The 22,968-nt window shown below is 36.5% G+C and overlaps 2 protein-coding genes across 4 annotated transcripts; one reads left to right on the top strand and one right to left on the bottom strand.

Moving 5' to 3' along the window:
* The first annotated feature begins 1,493 nt into the window (after positions 1-1,493).
* On the top strand, positions 1,494-5,318 carry LOC105039108 (chaperonin-like RBCX protein 1, chloroplastic). Its single transcript, XM_010915109.4, has 6 exons — positions 1,494-1,786; positions 1,942-2,036; positions 2,651-2,768; positions 4,778-4,794; positions 4,903-4,965; positions 5,062-5,318. The coding sequence occupies exons 1-6, from the start codon at positions 1,609-1,611 to the stop codon at positions 5,134-5,136; spliced, it is 546 nt and encodes a 181-aa protein (XP_010913411.1). The 5' UTR covers positions 1,494-1,608; the 3' UTR covers positions 5,137-5,318.
* A 1,213-nt stretch (positions 5,319-6,531) lies between these two features.
* LOC105039107 (uncharacterized) lies at positions 6,532-22,489 on the bottom strand. Of its 3 annotated transcripts, none has more exons than XM_010915106.3 (16): positions 22,203-22,476; positions 22,068-22,105; positions 21,869-21,968; positions 21,642-21,768; positions 21,294-21,480; positions 19,438-19,582; positions 19,232-19,322; positions 18,822-18,880; positions 18,661-18,738; positions 16,163-16,246; positions 15,094-15,281; positions 13,969-14,091; positions 13,047-13,119; positions 11,893-11,978; positions 11,515-11,597; positions 6,532-6,855 (listed from the first exon to the last, which is right to left on the bottom strand). In XM_010915106.3, the coding sequence occupies exons 1-15, from the start codon at positions 22,320-22,322 to the stop codon at positions 11,516-11,518; spliced, it is 1,581 nt and encodes a 526-aa protein (XP_010913408.1). In that variant the 5' UTR covers positions 22,323-22,476; the 3' UTR covers positions 6,532-6,855; position 11,515. The 3 variants fall into 3 exon arrangements, with proteins under 3 accessions (XP_010913408.1, XP_010913409.1, XP_073100495.1); XM_073244394.1 differs by lacking the exon at positions 6,532-6,855 and adding an exon at positions 6,863-10,726 and having other exon boundaries at positions 21,294-21,481; positions 21,640-21,768; positions 22,203-22,486; XM_010915107.3 differs by lacking the exon at positions 16,163-16,246 and having other exon boundaries at positions 21,294-21,481; positions 21,640-21,768; positions 22,203-22,489.
* Between the last annotated feature and the right edge of the window lie 479 nt (positions 22,490-22,968).

Genomic DNA, 22,968 nt, shown 5'->3' with positions numbered 1-22,968 from the left:
CGGGCAGAGTCCTCTCGGAGTTGAAGTCGTGGACGGAGCCAGGCTCCCGTAAGAGTCCGGGCAGAGTCCCCTGCAATTAAAGTCAGGTGCGAAATCCGGCTCCTGTAGGAGTCCGGACGGAGCTTACCGGCAGTTGAAGTTGGCGACGGAGCCCGGCTCCCGTAGGAGTCCGGGCAGAGTCCCCTGCAATTAAAGTCAGGTGCGAAATCCGGCTCCTGTAGGAGTCCGGACGGAGCTTACCGGCAGTTGAAGTTGGCGACGGAGCCCGGCTCCCGTAGGAGTCCGGGCGGAGTCCTCCTTGAGAACTTCGGCTGTGGGTATTTTATACCCAACACTAACAAACCCCTATAAATTGGAATTTTGAAAAGGTAGGACTCTAACAATACATATAATCATAGAAATTTGGGAGAGAGTGCTTTGGACTCTAATAATATTAGAATATTTTCATTAAAAATTTAGCATCTAAGAAAGCAATCTAATTATGATTTTTTGTAATTAAAAAATTAAAAAATAAGCAGCTTTTATATAGTTTAAAGATTAAAAATCTAAGAATTTAAGGGTGTGCTGATTGTTAATTTGGAACCTAAACGATAATTTTTATTATTAATAATTAAAAAAATTAATTCGCATCTCAATAGATACATTTGTTTGTAATAGTTTTCACAGTTACCTATATAAATAAATCTATATCTCATCCTTTAAAATGTTCTTTTATATGAACTTCTTGATGCATATTTTCGACTCGGATCGATCTGATTGGATTGGGTGGCGACTGCAGGATGATGATGATTGGACCTGCAAAATAAATTTCTAATTAGAGGTGGTTGTAATGGAGATCCTCTCTTGTGGGTCTTTATTTATAGGTAGAGATTGAAGTGTCATCTGGAAGAAAGAGAATCAGATTGTCTGATTGGGTGAGATATGATTATTATTTCCTGCTTTATACGTCATTATCTCTTTTCTTATCAGTTCATAATAGGTTATCTGGCAGATTCTGAGATTTTTTTAATTCGTATCGACTAGCATCAAAATCAGATCGGGCTCAGCTTTCTTTAATCGAGAAAAAAATTTTCTATCATATCAGAACCTATGCACTTGGATATATTGATCTATGCAATAGTAACGTATCAATTTTGTATTTCCCAATGATCCTTTTATCATTTTTAATTATTTTTAATTTATTAATATTTAAACTAATATTTTAAAAAGTCCGGATTATCAAGAGCAGTTGTTATAATATCGACCAAGATCTCAAAATGACTCTCTCCTTCAAGAAAGTTTGTTCCAACTTTTTCTCACGGATGAGGTGAAAAGATCTTGGTTCATCTCGATGAGGTAAACTGAGATTTTTTTTTTGTTCGTAGCGTCGCCTGAAAGGGCATGATAAAGATGTTTATAAAAATCTTCGTTGATGTGGAAACGGACTGGCGTCTCAAGATATGTTGTTTTTAGCCAAATGTGACTCGAACCAAACACCACTCCAACGTTCCATGCTCGGGTTCAAAAAAAAAAAAAATCTCGGATTCCAACCCAATCCAGCGCCACTCGGCGCGGTGTACATAAAGATTGGAAGCCAGCGGGTGGCCGACGGTTAGTTTGGAGGGAGATATGGAGTGCTGTTATTGGGCGCCTTCACGCCTTCCGCCAGCCTTCTCACACTCTTTCAGTAGAGGCAGCGGCACCGAACGCTGTTATTGGACTTCTCCGACGATTTGGCGGCTGAGGAAGAGGCAGAGGGCGTATACCGGCTACGATGTTCCTCGCTGCCAGAAGATGTTCGTCCCCGGTAAAGTCTACTGATATGGTTACTAATTTGAAACATTTTCAAGGAGAAAAAAGAAAAAAAGAAATGTTTTGATATTTTCTGTTCTTGTTGTTCCGAAATAATTTTTCGTGCGATTTTTTTTTTTTTTTTTTTTGGATTTTGCTGAATGAGAGCAGGGTTTGGGGAGGCTTCGCCGGAAGCAAAGGCTGCTCGGAACCTGCAGAATTTCTTCACGTATATTGCAGTGAAGATCGTGCTTGCGCAACTTGAGGTTGTTATTTCCTTTTATTTTATGATGAACAACAAGCAAGCAAGCAAGCAAGCGGCTGTGTTTGTTTGGAGAGAAAAAGGGAGAAAATAGAGAAATAACTTTAATAGGTTCAGAAAGCGGAAGAGAACGGCTGAGCGGGAGTAGACCCTGAGGTTTCGGGCCTTTTTTTTTTTGATATTTCTATAAAGTTGGGCTGAAAATCTTATAGAAATCGAGTTTGTTGGTTCATCTAACTTACATTTTCTAGGAATCTATCCAAATCCAGCTCAAATCCTAACTTTTAGGATCAAAAAAGGGAAAAAATCCATCACACAAGATTTGGGCTAGATGGTGTTTGGTTATTATAGGATCATGCTCAGAGGAACGAACGGACTCAATCTTGGAGTCCCACAAGAGACCCTTACTTTTATAAAAATATCCAGACAGGCCCTTACTTTTACTTTTGTACTGTCCTTTTCTTTGCCGTCAAACACAGCCTAAATTGTCTTCTTCTTCTAAAGAAGGAAGCCTGAATTATTATTCTTTTACACTCATTTTCTTATTTATTTTCGTATCAGATTAGGGACTGATAAATCGCTTCGGCTAAAATTCATATTCTCAACGATCTTGAGCAGAGCTATAATCCGGAGGCATACTCGGAGTTGATGGAGTTCATTAGTCGCAACTCCTTGAATGACGGGGACAAATTCTGTGGAAGATTAATGCGGGAGTCTTCGAGGCATCAAGGTTTAGGTAACGCCTTTAGATAACGCTGGTTTCCTTACCAAAAAATAGTGAAGAATTGAAGAGCACAAAAATAATAAATATATAAATACTTCTTTTATCACAAGTAATCTGTGTCTCCATCGCCTACTTTCATAATTCCAAATAAGGATAATGCGGCTTAGAAAACCCCCATCGTCCCGTTTCCCGTTATAATAGTTTCAGTTACACTTTTGAGAAGTGTCCAGGGCAAGAAAATCAATGCACTTGGGACCCGGGGAGCTTTTCTTTCCTTGTTTGTTTCTATGTTTTCTTTTTATTTTTGTGCGCCTTCAAGTGGTTGATTTAGGTAATTCTTTTATTATCTTTTTGAAATGATTGAAAGTGCCTCCACCATTAAAAGAAAGAGAGAAAGAAAGAAAGAAAAAGACTACAAAATAACTAAATGGACTCTAGATTGACATAGAAAGTTTAGACTTGCGAGGTAAAAGCTTTGTTGCTTTCTTTGCCATTTTGTGTTCTCTATTCGTACCAACAAAAGAACACATCAAATTCTAGACATGCTTTATTTTCTTTGCTCAGAAAATCTTGGAAACTTTTTTAAAATTTTGGACGGGAATTTTGCAGACAAGTCAACTTTATCTACATATTTGTGGAAAATGGGATGGCTACACTTTATTTCCCTTATTCTCCAGAAGATTGCTTTTGGTTCCGATTATATTTTTATACCCCTGGACTTGGATGAATTACAAATCTATCTTAATGTACACACTTGTATTATTTAATGTGTGCAACATCGTATATGTCGATGCACACTTAGAAAAAGCTCCTGCAGATAGTTAGTTATTAAGGCGAGGAGATAATGATCCACCATTCAAAATTATCCTCCTGCAGGGGAAGAAAGAAGGGAAAAAACTTTCAAAAAGTTTTATTCTATAGTCGATCCTCTTTTTTTTTTTTTTTTTTTCCCCTTTTTACAGAAATCCCAATCTCATATAATGAACCTGTGGACGTCAATCCGTAAAGAAAACAACCAGAGCTGAATCTATAACTAGTCATAGCTATTAGATGTGAGTCCTTCAAAAATATCCCAAAATCATAGCCATTGACCGTAGATCTCATTCTTGGCTCTGGAGACCCGAAACTGGGCTCAAATTAACTTTTGAATTAAGTATTGTTTTATTTTTTTTTTAATAGAATTATAACGTCCAGGTTTTCTTGGTAGCATCTAAACTTGGGTATAATTTCTTTGGCTAAATTCTAATTTCAATAAATTGCTCGACTGTTCAACAAAAATAAACTGGTCACCTGGCCTGCTACGTTGTTATAAGACCGTTGGTGCTTTTCACAACAATCCCTTCCACCAGTCCCATGAGTTGGTCCCAAACATCGTGCTGACATCCTTATGCCACATGGCAAAGCTTGTGGTACCAAGGTTGAGCACCATGGCATTACCCTTCCATAATTTCCTGATGTGCAAGAAAGATAGTGCTGCTTTTTGGGAAACAACAAACTCAATATGTTTCTTTTCTTCATTTGCAATTCTGGATTCGCTAGTCCCATTTAAAGAGTAGAATATGACTTGAATCTTGGAATTTTTATGATCAAGCATTAGAGAGAACAGGAATAGGTTTTCATGTTTTCATGCATAAGAAGGGTAGGCTTTGTTATAGGAAGTGCAACTGCAATAATTTATCTAGATTCTTAGCTATCATATTAGTGAGATGCTTGGGGAGATTCAAGTTATCAGAAGAAATCCATGTGTTTATAATAAGAAAAACATTTCCAATTCCTTGGTCTGTGTAAACTAAAGTTAATTGGCGTTCATCTAAATACATACATATCGTTGCACACTCCTGTCAGCAATTTGTTGCTATCCTTTGCAGCTATTAATAAATAGAATTCTCTTTATAGTGTCCCTTGGTCTAACTTCATTATCATGGTTTAATTACTAGATTGGGCATCATCTTCATATCAATTTAAAGGCCGTGGTAGTTATACACTTATACTGACCTTTTTTTGGTTTTTTTTTGTGGCAGCTTTGCGCATTTTGGAGGTTTGTGTTATCATCTGAGTATTCTCCTTTTCTTTTCTTTTTTTAATTTGCAAAAAAATATATTAAATCTTTTAGAAGAATAAAATTAATTTTTTAAAATATATCTAGGTACGATCTGCATATTCTAAAAGAGATTTTGAGTGGGAGAACTTGAAGAAGTTAGCTTTCAAGGTACTAGGCTTTGCTGTTTGTGGCTATAACATTCTTGAAAGAAAGACTTATTTATAGCACTCTAGTTACTTTAATTTTCTGGATTCTGTTGGGCAGATGGTTGATGAATCTAATACTAGGCTTATGAGGGACTATGTCTTGGAAACCAGTCACATGGAGAATGAAGGGTGATGAATTGCGTCACTTCTTCCAAGCTTTTCACCACCTTCATACGAGTATACTAGTTGTTATTAGATTGTTATATCTTGCCTAATACTATACACATGCCGCTATGTATACTTGTAAAGATATACATGTATATGTATGCATCTTATAGAACAATAAAACAGTAAATGAATGCTGTCCCCTGCCAATTTTATTCTATGAAACCTCAAATCATATGCTGAGGACTTGCACTAAGCTTTCCTCACAGCACATAGGTTAATATATGACAAAAAAGCTCAGGATCCATTACAATACAATGACGATGTTACTGAAATTTCTTGAATTTAGCAGTCTAATTTGATGATCCAATCCTCGGTTCTAGCCGATGGTCATCGTTCCTAAAAAGCCAGTTGAAGACTGCCTGCCTTTGAACATAAACCTGGTTGATCTGAGGACCACATATTGGTAGATATTTTCTCCCGAGTATATTCAATATATAGTCCACGGACAACAGACAACCCTATGAAACCTACAACCCGGGGATAATGTTAAAAGAAATACAATATTTGTTTATAGACCCTATGGTTGGCAAGAATCGCTGACTGTATGTCATAACCAGAGACTGGTCAATAATTAGACACCCATTTAAGGAACTAGAGTTGGTTTTTTCAATCACGCATTCCATACAAATACCGCTAACAAGTTGCAGTCTCTGTACAAAGCTTGACATCAAAGAACTTTAGACAACTAAAGGTTTTTTCGGGGGCGTATGTATAATTTTCCATTATGGATCTTTGTAGTGCCGGCTGGGCTCTGACCACTTTGCATGGGGTGGTTTTTTCAATAACTCGTTGCAGGTAGGTATAGACTTGAAACTAAGAGGATCTCAAATCCGCAACTTAAGCTTACTGGACCATATTGAAAACCAACAAACAAATGACGAAGTCATAGTACTTGCATTGAACTAATTCATACTCCAACCCTCGTAAAAAGGCAGCAGCAGTAAAACACAAACGCCTCCTTAGCTCATCCACATACCAAGATTTTATAACTGTATTATAGAAAATCCAGAGGACCTTGCTGACATATGTCGTCTCCCAACTAAATTTTCAGCCATGGGCGCCTACTCGTAAATTGGCCACCGCATTCAGCATCTATTTATCATGCCCAGCGACAAGCTGATCAGGGAAAATAGTGTAAAAACTAGAAGCGCTTCACCACACACCCAAGAACAATACTTGATCCGCCAAAGATTTTGGAGGAAATCACTAGTGATTACATGATTTTGATCATTAAATAAAAAGATCATATTAGATGTGTCATTAAGGTAAAGATACAAATTGCACAAGAGGAAAAAGAAATAAAAAATTTACCTCTGCAACATCATGCAGGTTGTGATATGTACTACATTTTCATTCAATATGGCATGCAAATTACTGTTCTTTCCTTTTATTGCAATTCTCAAAAAAGAAGAATCGTCTCTGATCAACAGAACTCACATTTGAAAGTTGAATCATTGTTCACAAATAATATATACAATCTGGTGAACTTGACCAAAGATAAGTGAAAATCATAACATTGGAAAAGAATGGCTGCATCTATTTTTAGCATCAACAGCTAATGGTGCAATTATTTCCAGCCATTCACCAAATAATGAACCATTAAAACTTCATGCCATAACACTGCAGATATTTTTTTTAGCTCAATCCCTCCGGATTCCTTCACTTTTCATGTATCTTTTGGTTGCTGTGAAATAGTCAAAAATTAAAATTGTAGATAAAAATGATGCAAAAGTTGAAGGCAACAAATCAGCCAGCTTGAACACTTGTATTGAAATAGAAATCGACCTAGAAAGATTGGACAAACAAATGTGCAATAGCATGCCTTCACACACACACACACACACACACACACAGAGAGAGAGAGAGAGAGACTAAATTACAACCATAACCGAGAGAACTGAAAAAAATTATGGGGAACAAGTGATATGATAATTCAACATGGCAAGATGAGATAAGATGTTTCAGATGGACTCATAAATTAGCTGAAATCTGGCACTTCAGCTGGAACCACATGTACTTGGTATGTCAGCTCAGACAAAACTAGTTAATCAAGCCTTCATTCAAAACTTTTGTAGATGGATAGGATAAGGAGTTTCATCATTTTATTACTGGTTACGCTCTACTTCTCATGGTCATATTTCAACTCTCACCACAATCACTTCAAGGGAGGTCCTTGCTCGCTTCTTTTGGATTGGGAGCTTCTCTATCTACATAAAATAGACAAGGACTAGAATTACTCTTCCTTTTTCTTTGGTTGTGGAAGGAGGAGGGGTGGGGCAAGGTGTCAGCAAAACTACTAGTGGAGAATTTGAATGCGAAACTAGGAAAGGCGGCTCTTGTGGTCTCACATGTGAACACTTGATTAGACCCAATGAAACCACTTCTAGGTTCCTTTGGTCCTCTCAGTTCTGAGCTCTTTGGAAAGTAACGAAGCTGGATGCGCACGTAGAACTTGAAGACTGAAAGCTACAGGAGGTCTTTATATCTACAATCTTTATTTAACCACTTTTAGATAGATTCCCTTTGTTCTCTCCTCTCCTCAAGTGGGAGTTCCATCCGAGTTGCTTTCAGTTCTCTCACATGACAAGGGAGTGCTGCCCTTATATAGAAACAAATCTTGTGGAGTTGTGATGTGCATGGTGAACTTGAAGATAGGAAGACACCGGGGGCTTTTCCATCCTGAAGTAGGAGCTCCATCTGAATTGCTGTCTAAATGAAAAATACCCTGATTGAATAACTAGATGCTTGAATAGAGAACAGCTGCAATAAGGGCTCAGGGTGTCATTATGTTGAAAAAAGAATTGGCTTGGTGGTATGTTAATGAATTGGTCCACTACAGAAACGAGACTTCACAAGTTTAGGGACTTAAGATCGCCCTTTTCATTCTGGGGTGACGAAAGGATTGTTCCATTCGAGCATTTTTTTCATATTTTTTTCGAAGATCTAGAAAAAGAAGCAATCAATATGATTTTCCTAATCCTCCCTTCCCGAAAGAAAGAACGTAAAATTTTTTTTTCTTTTCATAGGGATCAGGAGATTGGATCCAGCATAAGAAGAATGCTTGGTATAAATAATGGCAGCAAGTGATTGGGTTCAGTAGTTTTTCATAGAAAATCATTAACTCTAGAGATATGGTAATATGGAGAAGACAAAATTGTTTGAAGTACGCACAGAACTGGAAGCGCCTCTTGCTTCAAAGAGAGGAGGATGGATTATTCACATTTAATTTGATGGTCAGATCTAGAACTACCCTCAATGATTTGTGTAACCATAAAATACTATTCATTAGTTGAGATCTATTGACTTTGTATACTGTCCCATTGTAGTTGTAAATAAATGATCTTATCGTAGATCCATTGTGATAGAAGGCAATGGGTTACTCCTACAACATGTCCTTATACAATGCTGAAGGCTCTAGGCTGAGTAGCAGGAGCAACTTTTAATTTGTTATGAGCCCAAACAATAGATTCAATGAGTTCTTGCCAATAACCACAGCCACTGAATTGAAACATTAAACTGAAAGCTTGGATTTCAAGATAAGCATCAAATAGAGGCCTCCCTATCTCTAGCCACCTTTAAGACATGTTCTTTAACTATTTCAAGCCTATTTCAAATTAGAATGCTCTTGATGTAGCCTTGTAAACCATCCAAGGCTACACGTTGAATAAATAACAAATGATTCAATTCAGATCTAATTAGATGCGAATCATTATGCAGAAGAGAAAAATATAACAGATCAAGAGAGAGAATAAGAAAAAGATTAGAAAGAATTGGATCATTGGGGGTTGCAAAAGGAAGAGGAGAGAAAACAGACTGCAGCCTACTTTTACTCCAATAAAATCTGCATATCAAATCCAAAACCGCATTACATACCCAACATATTTATAAATTATAACAATAGCAAAACCTTGACACAACCTATATCCTTAAACAACCTTTAGAAGCACACTGTTACCGTTTATGGGTACTTTAGTGCAAATAGTACCATGAACAGTATTGCTACATGATTAACTATCTATTAAGGCAATTAAAAGATCTTATCTGTAGATTAACATAAACTCTCTAAAGATTAAAATAAAAAGAAATAAAAGCAAAAATAAAAATAAAAAAAATAAAAACTAAATCGATCTGTTACTCCATTTCAATGACCTGCAACCCTTAAGACGCATCAATTCTTCAAGTTCTTATAAGTATATATATCATCTTGCCTGGACAACTAAATTCCCAATGGGCCTAGAAAGCTAAAACAGAAGCTGAAAGAGATCTTTCTATGTCTATTCATAGCCACTTCAATATCAGTTCTTTAGTTCTCTCACATCCATCTTTTCAAAGCACAACCTCCATGAAGTTCTCTAGCTATGGATCTTTTTGCAAGGATGATCAAGGACTTGTTGTAAGACAAGTAGCAATGGTAGCATCAGGTTCAGGTCCAGGTCAAGTTAATCTCTGCTATTAAGCCATGGCCAGCCTGACCTGCACCATATTAAACCCACTAGCAGGTCACAGTTCTCTCACCCAAATATAATGGCAGCTTAGTGACTGGCTAGGACCCAACATGAAAGAAGAGAAGGGAAGAGAGGAAAGGAAAAGGAGCAAGGTGGGTAGCAAGCTCTTGTAAGGAGACTGTCATGGTTGAGAAATAGCAGTAGGCTGTGACATGACAATGGTGACACAGCAGTGGGGTTCAGCAAGAAGATACAGTAGATGACAACAGGCATGGGCTACATGACTTTGGCAGCAAGATCAATAATGGAAAGGGTGGAATAGCTGGAGATAAGTTTTGCAAAGATGAGTGGGAGGAGGAAGAGGAGAAGGGAGAGGGGAGAAGCGAATCAGTGGGGAAATCTGGGGAAGGTAGGGTAAGGAATTAGGGTGTCCACTTATAATATAAAACATTGTGTAGATTATCATTTGTTATATTATTAAATCACATTATTATGATAATACTCAATGAGTTGGATCATCTCAACCCAAGTCCAACCCGACCCACTAGAGAACTACCTTTTCTAACTCAAACCCAAACCCTTGGAAGGGAAAAACGGTCAGATCTGGGTTAGGTCAGGTCAGCAGACTTGAGAGAGCACTACCTCCAAAGGTTCCAGAAATTGTCAATTATAGGTACTTTCAAAGTCTCTTTACTCTATTGCATCTATTTTTAAGATACTGGCAGTAAGTCTGCCTTCTTGATTTTACTTTATTGGTGGTTAGACTGGTTTAGGTTACTGGACTCATGTCATACTTTTTCTGTCTCTCTATCTATTAGTCTCTCTATAAACACAAAGACATGGTAGAGGATTTAAAGGTCATTCATATGGATATAATTATGGCTACTTATCAAATTTAAGTGTAACCAACTATCTTGTAATTAGATCTGAACCAAGATGCCAGCTCTTATGTGTCAAACAGGTCTAAAAGTTCACTTAAAATGCGAGTTGAAAGTTGAGGACACTCTTACCTTTTCTTTTTAAGGTTCTTTCTTGTTCGCATTAATTTTCTTAGTCCGTCTTCCTTGCAAATGCTGACAATATTTCACGATTTGCTTCCACAACCATTTTCTAAATGAACAAAAAGGATAATATTTCATTATATTCAATCATTCAATACATGCTTGCGGAACTTGGTTTTCATGATTATTTTAAATTAAAAATAATTTTCTCGATATCTTGTATTAGCTCAATTTTTAACAATAGTGACTCACAATTTGTCATTATCTGTGCAATATACAGAGATAATGCTATAAAGGCAACCCATAGAACTGATGATATTATCGTGAACTCAATGCACCGATCAAAATCTAGTTTATTATAGACAGTACATTGAAAGCTCTTCCTGAAAGTGGGCCAATTGGGTGATTTACTTAAAAAGATGTAAGTTGATGTTTGTAGTCCACTGAATGTGCAGACATTCCTTAACTATATTGTAACTTTTAGTGATCACCGGTAATGATATCTACTTACCTCTATCCCATTTCCCACAAATCTAAAGTATGCATTGGTTCAAAAATATAAATTGACAATGGAAAACAGATTTGCCAAAAAACAAAAACATGAAGAAAAGGTGACAACCCCCCCTGCAGAATCTGAGCATTACATAAAGATCAGGGTTCAAAAGAACACAGCAACAGCTTCGCCTATCCAGCATAAATGAAAGTGGCAGGAAATAAAACAATAGCACAAAAACATTTTGGTAACAAGTGTTAAAAAAATTATATATATGAATCAGTACCCTTTTGGCTAATAAGTTAATATGCCCATGCTCAGAAAAATACTTGTGTTCAGTAATTTCACAGAATTATATGGCGATTAAGCATAAATTCTTCAACTAAAGCAGCATAGAGTATTACCTCAAGATACTGGAGAAGGCAATAAGCTATGGATGTCCCCAGTGCTAAAGTAGGACTGAGCATTTTCATCGATCTTGTCTAACCTGAAGTTTGTTCAATATTTACATTTCATGTGAGTCAGTTAACATGAAGAGAGTGCCACAAAAAGAAAAAAAAAAAAGGAGCGCTTGCTCAGATGGTATCACCCTATGCCACTTGGGTAAGCGGGCAAGAGTTCCGATTTGAGTTAGCCCTTGAGGGTTGGGGTGGGCATCGGAAATAGGGGTAACTAATCGCTCCTAATTTTAAAATTTTGAACTTCAAAGGGGCAAAAAGGAGTAATCATGAAAACAAAAATCACAATGAACAATAACTTATTTAAAAAAAAAAAAAAAATACCTGTACACATAATTTACCATGATGCCTCCACTTTGATTGATACCTTTTTCTGATTGATCTGCCAACCAGTTTATCCTCTCAATCACCTAGAGCAAATGCAGCTAACAAGGAATTAGACCTTGGGAAATTGCATTATTTTGGTGGTTTTGGTTGATTTGATCATTGAGAGCAAATATTTTTCTGTTACATGTAAATGGCTCATCATTTGCATACTTCTCAGATATTACAATTGTATTGTCTGCCAAATCAGTCACCATATGACTTCCAAAAATAATACAGGATGTTCAAAATAATAAATTAATCAATGTTAAGAAATAAGTCATAAATTATATTAAATACTTTCAATCGAATAAACTTTATTTGCAAAGCAAATTTCAGTTTTACAAACAAATCAAGCCAAGAAGTCTTGGACAAGGCAAAGGCTACTTCATCCTTTACTAACACATAGTAAGTGCAAAAGCAGCTTAGTTCCCAACCAAATCAAACCAAGAAGATTATGAATTTTTTTTTTAAACAGAAAAAAGCTAAACAGGCAATTATTCAGATTTGTTGTTTGCAGATGTTATGATTCTGCTGTTTGATATGGTTGACTTCTGAACTCAAACAAAACATTTGATACGCAGATACACACGCTTATACAGGCACCCATGCACGCATGCAGACACGCTCGTGTTGGCCTTTTCATCTTATGTGTCATTCTCTGCAAGAATGTTCCTAGTGAACTACACAAAATATACACACACATATACATGCATGCATACACGAACATGCGGATACATCTATGTACAACTGTACACGTTTATGTTTTTGAAAGATATTCATAAGCATCATTTAAAATTAAAAGAAGATTCCATCAGATAAAAAGTGTACTTCCATGACTCAAAATCAATAGTTGATGCAATATGTCATGTATAAGTAACAACTATCACACTGTGAATTATGCCAATACAGCAAAATTAGGAAAAGAGGCCAAGCTATCAAACGGCGTATCACTCGAAAAGCTGACAAGCATGAAGAGATAAAGCGAGAATTAAGTTAACCAAGTTAAAACATTAGTACAGAGCTACTGGTTAGGCCTAAGGGAAATAAGAAAAGGTTACTCCTAAACGAGTTGCAAGTTACTGTTACAAAAACAATAAGACATCAGCACATACCGCTCCATTCTGCAGGTGAAAATTTGCAACAGGATCAAGAGCTTTACCCCGCTTCTTCTCTTTAAGAAGGTACCTGCAAATGATAGGACAAGATCAGTACTTTTCAATTTTCACGTTCTTTTACACAATAATAGGAAATTTAGGAAAAATAAAAGATGTGACTTGTAAGAGTGATTGTATTCTTTTCTATTATCCAACATATTGGATTATCTCTTTTGGATGGTGGAAAACGTTTTATGCAATAAAACATTGTTATATTGGAACTGTTGATTTTAAGTTGCTAAGTTTGTGAGCTGAAATTTGACAAGCTGATTTATTTTATATCATTCTACGCAATGGTTTTGACTCACTATCCACAATATGCTACACACTGACATAGTTGGTATGTTAAAATTGTTGATTAACTATATTATGTGCTTGAAGTGACTTGCACAGCGACAACATGTTCAGAACGAACTAAGATTAGAGGTTTATTAATGAGGTTGAAAATCATGTTCATATGTAGTCACAAAGGAGTTCGCTAGAAGTAATTATTTTTCCGAATATGTAAGAAAAGCTCAACCATATTATCTCTTGCGAAATTATCCACAACAGGTCTGTTAAGCTGGTTATTTCTAAGTTAATAAACTGACAAGTACAGTAATTAAATATTGAAGCAAAACTAAACATTGAACACTATCAATAAATACAACATATATGGGTAAATAAGTAGGGCCAAGGCAAAGATCAAGTCAAAACCATTACATACAGACAGTATTCACAATCACAGAACAACAATATTCACAGCTGTCTTCTGATATGGCTTTTCCTAATGGTTAATCCGGATGTGATCCAAAAAATATCCAGTTTGCAAATAACCCTTTCAATTACTAGCTATAAATACAAACCCTCTAAAAGTTTTGGTTATGCTAACATGTCATACCTTGCACACAACCGCATTAGAGGAGGTTTTAGCACAGCCAACAAGTGATCAGACTTGGTCCATTCACTTGCTGTCAGTAGGTCCTGCATTATCTCAATGGCACTTTTTCCAGCACCATGTTCCCTGCACAATAATGCTGTCAAACAAGAGTAACGTTGCAAAAAGCAACTAGGCAGAAGTGGAATTTGTACAAATAAGGACCAACTAAAATAACATTCCTAGAATATGTGATGCATCAACACTAACTTAGTTTGATCATTCCTAAAATGTGTATAAAGTCCATAACAAGGGACAGATAACATGAAAGGGAACATTCAAAACTCCGCATGGTTGACTTTAAAATGCTACCTTAAAAAAAAAAGATTAATATGCAGTGCACCATTGTGAAATGAATCTCATCTAAAAGTACTTATGTAGGAAATGATTATTTTGTTATAAGGTGAAACCTGCAACTGTTATAGCAAGTTAATTAACTCACAACTGTCTCATCTTCTCCCCATGAATCCAGCCAAAAGATCAGCAGTTCATGAGACTACTAATATCCAAATCCAATAACAGGCTTTAGTCTAGAAAGGGGAAGCTCTGAGTTTTATTGTAATACTGGGGTTTAACCTCTTCCATAAAATCATTGCTCAATGTCCATCATTCACCTCAATATTCATGACTGCAAGGCCGAGTTATTGAAAAATTGTCACATCCCTCATGACCCACTTTAAGTCTAGTCACATGCATCACATCTGCCAAGGCCTTCCATATTTATTAGTTCTTGAAGTCAAAGATTTGTTGGATTTGGGACTGGATAGAGGCCATGAAGTACATTATAACATTTTATTCACCATGGAATTCAAATTAAGATATGTGATTTCACCAGTTGCGTAATGCATTCAGATTATTCTTCAAAATTCAAACATCAACTTTGAAATACAACAGAGTAATGGTTATCAGAAGTTTAATAAAAAGTTACATAAATCAACAACTAAAAGAAAGATGTACACGTGAATAATTATTACTATAAGCTAGTTGACGTGAATAATGATTTGGGAAGAAAGTTTGTTAAACATAAACATTCTTAATATGTGCACATGATTAGTTCAACTTACTATTATCTTTAGAGGAGAAACTTACACAGCAGAGTTAAGAATCATCCTTTCTTCTTCTGGGAGAAGGATGTTCTCCCTGAAAGCCGAAATAGACCCTTTTTCTGACACGTCATTCATATTCTCAGTCTCTGACTTAGATAGCTTTATTTGGGAGGCCAACTTGGAGAGAAGCCATTGCATATATCCGGGGATTGGGCTAAGTGTTGCATATGTCTTCATAGAAGTTCAACAGAAACAGAGAACAGACCACATATCATATTAAGTTTCAAAGGCCAACATGGAAACATATATCCTTGGAAATAACATAAGCAAAAATGAAATAAAAGTTAAAGTGTTTATGTCTAGAATTATTTCAGGAACCAGCTGTTATATTAGATAACAAAGAAGTCTCCCATCTTGACTTCCTATATATGGCAAGCAAAAGGAAATTAATATTACAAACAAAATGCACACTGACAACTAAGTCACACTTCTCCATTTGTTACACAAGCATACAGCACAGAAAGTCAGAATTTCTAGAATTAGGTTTTATCATATTGCATTCAGCTATCAAAATATACAAGTTGATAGATGCATAAAGGGAGTTCTGCTGAAAAAGTTGTGAAGATTGTTACAAGAATGAAAATTTTGCTAAAGACAGTGTAAGCAAACTAAAGATTGTTAGACGATTTATACAAGAAATAAAGTTTTGCTATAGACAGCGTCAGTAAACTATATCAATCATTTTGAAATTAGATGTACTAAAATATGCAAAATTTAGGATGCCAAATTGTCGAAGTAACACAAATATGATTTCTCTTTAGATATTTGGGTCGTGGAGATAATGTATAGATATATTTTGTTGTTATCATATGTCCTAGTGATCATCTTACTGCTAATATGGGTATTGAAAAAAGGTTCTTAGAGATAAAAACAATAACGTTAAAAAAATTACATCCTAGACATCACAAGGACTTAGCAATGCACATCAAGAGAAATGGCAAGAAAACCAAACTAATAACACATACAAATATGAAATGTGAAATAACATGCTGGATTTTCAAGATTGCACTAGAGAGTCTATTTTAAATATGCAGCCGTGTTGAGTTGCTTACCGTTATATGTGGCATATCTCTCCTCAACAGGTCAATCACACGTTTAATGAGAAACTTCCCTAGATTGATTCCTGATAAACCTGGCTGTCAGTTGTTAGAATTATTCAGGTTCAGAACATGAATTACTTCTTTATAAATTACGAATTTTTAAATATCATACATTAAGTAGAGGTGGATGAGATGATTACATAGACCTGAGGAAAAGCTAAATGCAAACTAAATTCAGTCCCTAGCATAAGAAAAATATAACCATTTCATGTGTTTGGGCCAACTATGTATTTTGATCAAAGAAAATCAGTCTACAACAAGTAGTCAACAAATTTAGTGAATCTCAATAATATGGAAGAATGCTAAATTTGATTTTTAATGCTAATCAGTTTGATGCGTCTGCTTCCTTAATTCATCAGTTAGTGATAAGAAAGATTATAGGTTGCCAGAAAGCATTCTATGATTATCAAAACAAGGAACAAACCATGCACCAGTGAGGCCCTTTTTCTTGTGGTTGGCAATGAACCATATATAAAGGTTATTGCAAGTTTGCAACTACTTGTTGTGACATCATGAAATAACTAGTTTACGTAACTGAATACTAATTTTACATCAAGTGCATGGCTTCTAATGGCAGAACAAAAGAGGTGCAAAAACCAAGATAATGACATGTGGTATGGCGTTACTGAAGTTGGGTTTGCCCTAGTGGTCTCACGGTCTCACCCCTATGCTTGGCAAACCAGAGGTTCTAGGTTCAATTCCTGGATGGTGAGACCAAAAATCTGAACGTGACTAAATATCGTACAGGATAGGCTGGGTCTCCCTCCCTTTCTCTCAAAAAGGACATAGATTATTGAGTACAAATCATGTATGTAATATATGTGTGATTTTGTGTATGAGAACTCACTGTAAATTTAATGCAAAATTGTATAATGGTGAGAGCATGTCATGTTTAGACTCACAATTACCGACTTGTCTAACTAAATTCCAGAGCACCTTTTATATGAAATAACGCAATTAATGTCTTATACTATGTCATCAATATTCCATAAATAACTAATGTTCTGTCATTTTTGTCACTTTCAAAATATCCAACGACAACATTTTTCATATGCTGCCACTTGTTCAACATTACAATACAAGGTTTTCCATCTAAAACGAGAAAGTAGAATTAACATATGAAAACCTTGTATTAGATAAAAGCCTCATTTTAACCTACCTTGAAGTCAATGTTAACAGTATTCTACTTTTGAAACTTAAATATACCATGAAATGCCAGTCTTTTCCCAAAGTTTGTATTGAGCTTCTTCACATGATTCTACTCTTCTGATAAGGTCTGTAGAAAGTGTCCCCAAAAGAACTTCACTCATAAAGAGTGGTTAAGTTATTTTTCACATAATCTCACAATCATTGTACATTCAGACTCCCCACCTGGTGGTCAAACATGTGGTACTATTTGTGATTTAGGTGAATAAACCTCTCGAAGGACAGGCCAGTTCTCCTTAGCTAAACATCATCAGATTGCATCCTTCCAACTTGTTTCAATTATAAAAAGTCATATAAACTATGTCCTTTGCGGGTTATCCTGAAACCCATGTTCAGAGAAGTCTTCCACATTTTTCGCACTTGCATATGGTACAGAGTTGCAATCTTTCTGTAAAGTCCGTATTAAATCTCCATCTTATGATCTTACTCTTTCCGTGTTTTTCATATTAAGTTGTCAAAATTTCAATATCTTTATACATTCAGATTCCCAACTTGACAGTGTTAAATATGCGAATAACCCTTCTTGAATGATAGAAATACTGCTCCTAGGTTAAACATCATCAGAACATTATTCCTATTACTTGTTGAATTGTGAAAACCCCATAAACTATATCAATTATGTCCGGCCCAGATTTGTCAGAAGGTAGCAGTAAGAGATACTTGACAATAGGACATGACTGTTGCTTTAAGATTAAAAAATTTAAACAAATCAAAGCATTGATCTGGTGCATCTACATGCATCTATAAAATATCTTGAATAACTGGAATGTGAAAACACAGCAACTTTTAAACCAACAATTCAATCCTGATAATATGAGCCTCTTAATGCTCAGGAAGTTCCCAAGGCCACTTAATCATAATATCTAAGGGGGCAGATCTTAGTCTATGCAAGAAGCACAACTTTGTCCTCTTTATCTTGATTTTAGAGCTAATAAGCAGATGCCAATAGTTGTATTGGCATGTAACTAATAATCATCTGCATCAAAATACATTACAACAAGCATACATGTCCAACTGGTTCTATTGGCACATTAAAACTTCTCAATGCCTAAAAATAAGTTAAAATACAACCTAGGTAAGAAAAAACATTAAAAGGAAAAAAAAAAAAAAAAAGACTCCCAAGTTAGACATTATAAGTTTCATGGCATGCCTAGCATTCTATATAAATGCACATGGAATTTTCAGAAACAAGAAAAAGAAAAGCTTAAAATGCAATTCTTGACAGCGTTGAACATCAAGCTTACCTGAGTTGATGATATAGAGTAAAATAACGCACATGTAGCTTCACATTCAGGAATTGGAGGATCATCCCATAAGACCTCCTGAATCCCACCAAGTTATGAATGTGAGTTGATTAAAAGTTGTAAATGAGCAACAAAGAGTATATGACATCAAAGTAGTTAACCTGTATGGACTTGGCAACATCCTTTAAAAGTGCAACTTCAATAAAAATAAGTGGCTCACCTGAAATGACCACCATGTCATATCAAAATGCTAGCTAGCAATGCCATATCCGATTGCAGCAACTCAACCTTTGGCTGAAACAACCTTGAGCTGAGTTGCAACAGCTAAGGTTAGGGAGAACAATATTTAAAGTTATGCAAAAGTGTAACTTAAATTACCATTAAGTCTGGCATCATTGAACACCAAGTTCCTTTATGTGGGAAACCTTATTCATGTAAAACTTCTTAAGATAAAAACCTTAACAGTTTTCTTGTTAAAGCAGCAGGCCATTGGTTAAGCTGCTTTCCAAGAAAAACATCAGATCAACTCATACAGCCATTTATTTATTTTTGTCATCAGTGATAAACTGACCTGGTATTGCTGGATGTAGGTATCCAAAGCAACGGCGACCCACACTCAGCCTTCGCTTTAAGTCTAGCAGATTTCTGATTGGATGGACAGCCTAAACAAATAAAAAATCAATTGAAACACATATAAACTTTCATCAATGCTGTTTAAAATATTAAATGAAATTCATCAACAATGTTTGTCATAATATAAATGAGGAAGAATACAACCTCATATGCTACAATTTTCTCAAGCAAGGATGCAGAATCATCCCATGTGATCTGGTGAAGTTCCAGAGCTGCTGGACTAAGCCAGGTAATAAGTTTTTCCTTTAAATATGAGTCTAATGCACGCAAAGATGGTATGTTTTCCTTGCTGCATTCTCAGAAGATGAAAAGAATAATATGAGACACTGATTATGGAGTTTCAGCTCACAAACAGTTTTCAATCTCATGTCAGAATGGTTATCAGCTTGCAAAATGATTCTGAATTTTGAAATTTTGCATCAGCATATAATCTTATGACATATTTGACATATTAAAAAAAATCTCGTTGTTTTTTTCTCCTAAGACTATATGCATTACCTATGAACTTCAACAATCCACAGCAAAGCTCATGTACACAAAGTATGCGAACCTACCATATAAGTTAAGATTACTGATGGTTAATCTCTCATTCAACTGGTACCAAAGATACAGTTTTTCCACCATGAGACTCTTTTGAAATATTTGCTATCAACAAGGAAATTAAAACATTGAGCATAACTACCATGACAGCAATTGTATGCAACATTATGAACCAGAGTTCCTAGCATCATTACTAACTTTATACATTACATCACCCGGTATCAAGCTTACTTGGAGTGAAAATCTCATGACTATGTATAAAACATACCAGTACACCCTGTATTTCAGAACCGTAGCCTGTAAGTATCTGCTTGTGCCAGTGTACTTGTTTGAGTATGTAATAAGAATATAGATTCATGACTTTAAATTATATGGGAACATGATCTATTGTACCACCTCATACCATCTGGTATGGGGCATATCGTACCGTACCAAGGGGAAACTGATACAAAACTCAACTTCGAGTTGGTACGAGCCTCATACCGCCCCATACTAAGGTATGCTGAGGTGCATACTAATCCATGTTGAAAAGTATTGATTTGTATCAAGATGTAGATAAAAATTGAGAAAAAATGTCATAGAGCTATTTTGGTACATGATGTACCATACCTTACCGATCGTACCATGACTGAACCAGTACGGTAATGATATGGTACCCGTTACCGAGATTGCCGACCTTGCATAGGAATGCTATTCTTCCCTTAATAGCCAATATCCACACATCCCCCACACACCATCCTGTTCCTTTTATTAAGCTATCATTGCATGGCATCATAGCCTTGTTGTTATTCTTTCTACATCTTTTTTATTCTTTTTATCTCAAACAACCATAAAGCACACTTTTCATTGTCTCTAGCTGTTAATGCTTGACTACAATCACAATCCACATACTCAGAATCTTAAAACTGATTGTCTTACACTAGGAAGGAGGAACTAGGAAGAACGTAGGCACCAAGAAACTTAAGCTGGGCACTTCTAGGGAGGAAAATGGTTTTCCAAACCCTGCACAATAGGATTTCTACTATGTCATCAACTGTTTGTGCTTATTTAAGCTTGGTCTTAGATGGTTTTGAAGATCCATCGTATCTCCTCTCCCTTTCCACAGGCTCCAACAGAACTGGATCCAATTCAAGATTTCTTCAGGACATGCAACTTATAATATGTTATAGTCATTTATGCTATCAAGGAATTCAAGTTAACTACCACTTTATAATCCCAGGATTTGAGATGATCTTTACCTGACTAAACACACCAAAAAAAACATTTAATGTAAACAAAGAATTCTAGTGTCACATATCTAAACCATTAGAAGGAAACAAAGAACCAAAGTAAGAAAGCAATATGCCTCTTATTTGATAAACCTGCAAACTAATGTGCTCAGAGAAGGTGGTATCGTTCATTCTTTGTCCGTGGGAACATGAATGGAACCAAAATGCATATGAGTTAACATGGGATCTTACACCAGCACAGAGAGTAGATCGGCACGAAGAATGGCCAATAGCTTCAATCCACCAGGGCGTTCATTGAGCCGTTCAAAGAAAACTGCATACATTGGCTTGAGAGCATTCCGAAGATTCCGTTCCGTCCTATGAAAAGCAGCGAGCACACTTTCGTCTTCAAGTTCAGCAGATTCTTGATCCCCGGTTGCTGATCAACAAGATTAAAAAAAAAAAAAAGAGAGAGAGAGATTTCAAGAGCGAAAGATCAAATACAACCACAATTCAACAAAGTAGACCATATAAAAGAAATAGAAGATACGTTAAAGAGCATAAGGTGATGATAAAAATACAAAGTACTGTCGACATTACCACCGTGAGGCTCAAGGCTGAGATATTGCCGCATAAAGTCACGAACTCGAGCTCTATTCACATCATAGTCCCTCGCGAGTGCAAGAAGCAGCTCCCGGCGGCCTTCTTGATCAAGAGTCAGGTAACCCTACATTCGATAACCGGGTTCAATTTCCCCCTTCTTGAATCCTTTTTCCCAACCTACAACCTAAGTGGAAAGAATCAAACGACTGAACAAACCCACCAACCTGCGAGAATTCTTCAAGATTCGCATCCACAGGCTCCAATTTGCCGGTGGGGATGGAGATGGACGCCTGCATCCACTCCTTGACATCCTTCAACGTAACTCTGAGTTGAAAAAGATAAAGAAAGTAATCAACGGGAGGAATTGAGGGAGAGAGGCGGCGATTAAAGCGGAGTCAATACAAAAGAGACAAAGAGTAAGACCTCTCCGGAGTAGTGCTGTTGTTCTCGTCGACATTATCCTGGGACCATCAACAAAAAGGAGCCGGACAAGAAAAGCGAATTCAAGAAACGACGATATCGGGGATCGAGAACGAGGGATCAAATTAGGAGGCTTACTTGTTGAGGAGGAGAATTAGGGTGAGCGGGTTGAAAGAGCTGCTGCTGGCGGAGGGGTTCTTGGTTGGCAGCTGCCCGCATGCGAGCTCTCATCAGTATCGCCAGGTTCTTCTTGTTCATTCCCCTCGAGGCCCGACGACCAGAACAGCGAACAACCGCCGTCGGTGGGAGGATGCAAATATAGGCTTATGTAAAGTCGGCAAGGCTTGCCGGCTCAACTTTTATTTGTAAATCCCGAATTGGTTATAAACAACTGTACATTACTAATCTACTCTCGCCGGTTCAACGTTCGATCGCTATTCACTTTTCTTTTCTACAATACCACTGGAAATTGGAATAAATGAGTTGTTCCATTTTTTATGAATTGAAGGGACATCTTCTCATTGGCTTAGTGCTTTTTTGAAGGTACTTATTGTTAAATTTAATGTGGTTTGAATCCTAGCATGTACTTAAATGGTTTATCTGTGCAGACGTACAAGTGCTGCCAGCTTCAGCGACGATCAAGTCCACTGTTAAATGGTAATCACCGGCGGCCACTTTTACCGGCAAAAGACATATAACAAATACGATGATATTGGAAGTTCTTTAGTTTTGTTCCTTGGGGTGGCATTATGTTGTGTTGAATCAGACCATGAATATGACAATAACATAAGAAATTTTAACCTGTACCTAAACATAATCCAACATACTCGATCTTACAACTCATATCTGTCACAATCATGACTCAACCTGATCAGGATCAGCCCTAACCCATATGAAATTGTAG

Source organism: Elaeis guineensis, chromosome 1 (genome assembly GCF_000442705.2).
Source record: "Elaeis guineensis isolate ETL-2024a chromosome 1, EG11, whole genome shotgun sequence".
Classification (NCBI taxonomy): Eukaryota; Viridiplantae; Streptophyta; class Magnoliopsida; order Arecales; family Arecaceae; genus Elaeis; species Elaeis guineensis.
Note: the sequence above shows the minus strand (reverse complement) of the source record. Positions and strands in the feature narration are given on the sequence as shown.

What these genes read in the sequence shown, in the direction of transcription:
- LOC105039108 (XM_010915109.4), top strand. Translation starts at nt 1,609, where the DNA reads ATGGAGTGCTGTTATTGGGCGCCTTCACGCCTTCCGCCAGCCTTCTCA. An exon ending in CCAGAAGATGTTCGTCCCCG is followed by an intron (nt 1,787 to 1,941) that starts GTAAAGTCTACT and finishes GAATGAGAGCAG; the next exon opens with GGTTTGGGGAGGCTTCGCCG. An exon ending in TGAAGAAGTTAGCTTTCAAG is followed by an intron (nt 4,966 to 5,061) that starts GTACTAGGCTTT and finishes TCTGTTGGGCAG; the next exon opens with ATGGTTGATGAATCTAATAC.
- LOC105039107 (XM_073244394.1), bottom strand. Translation starts at nt 22,322, where the DNA reads ATGAACAAGAAGAACCTGGCGATACTGATGAGAGCTCGCATGCGGGCA. An exon ending in CTAATTCTCCTCCTCAACAA is followed by an intron (nt 22,106 to 22,202) that starts GTAAGCCTCCTA and finishes TGATGGTCCCAG; the next exon opens with GATAATGTCGACGAGAACAA. An exon ending in GAGATATGCCACATATAACG is followed by an intron (nt 15,282 to 16,162) that starts GTAAGCAACTCA and finishes ACTTCTATGAAG; the next exon opens with ACATATGCAACACTTAGCCC.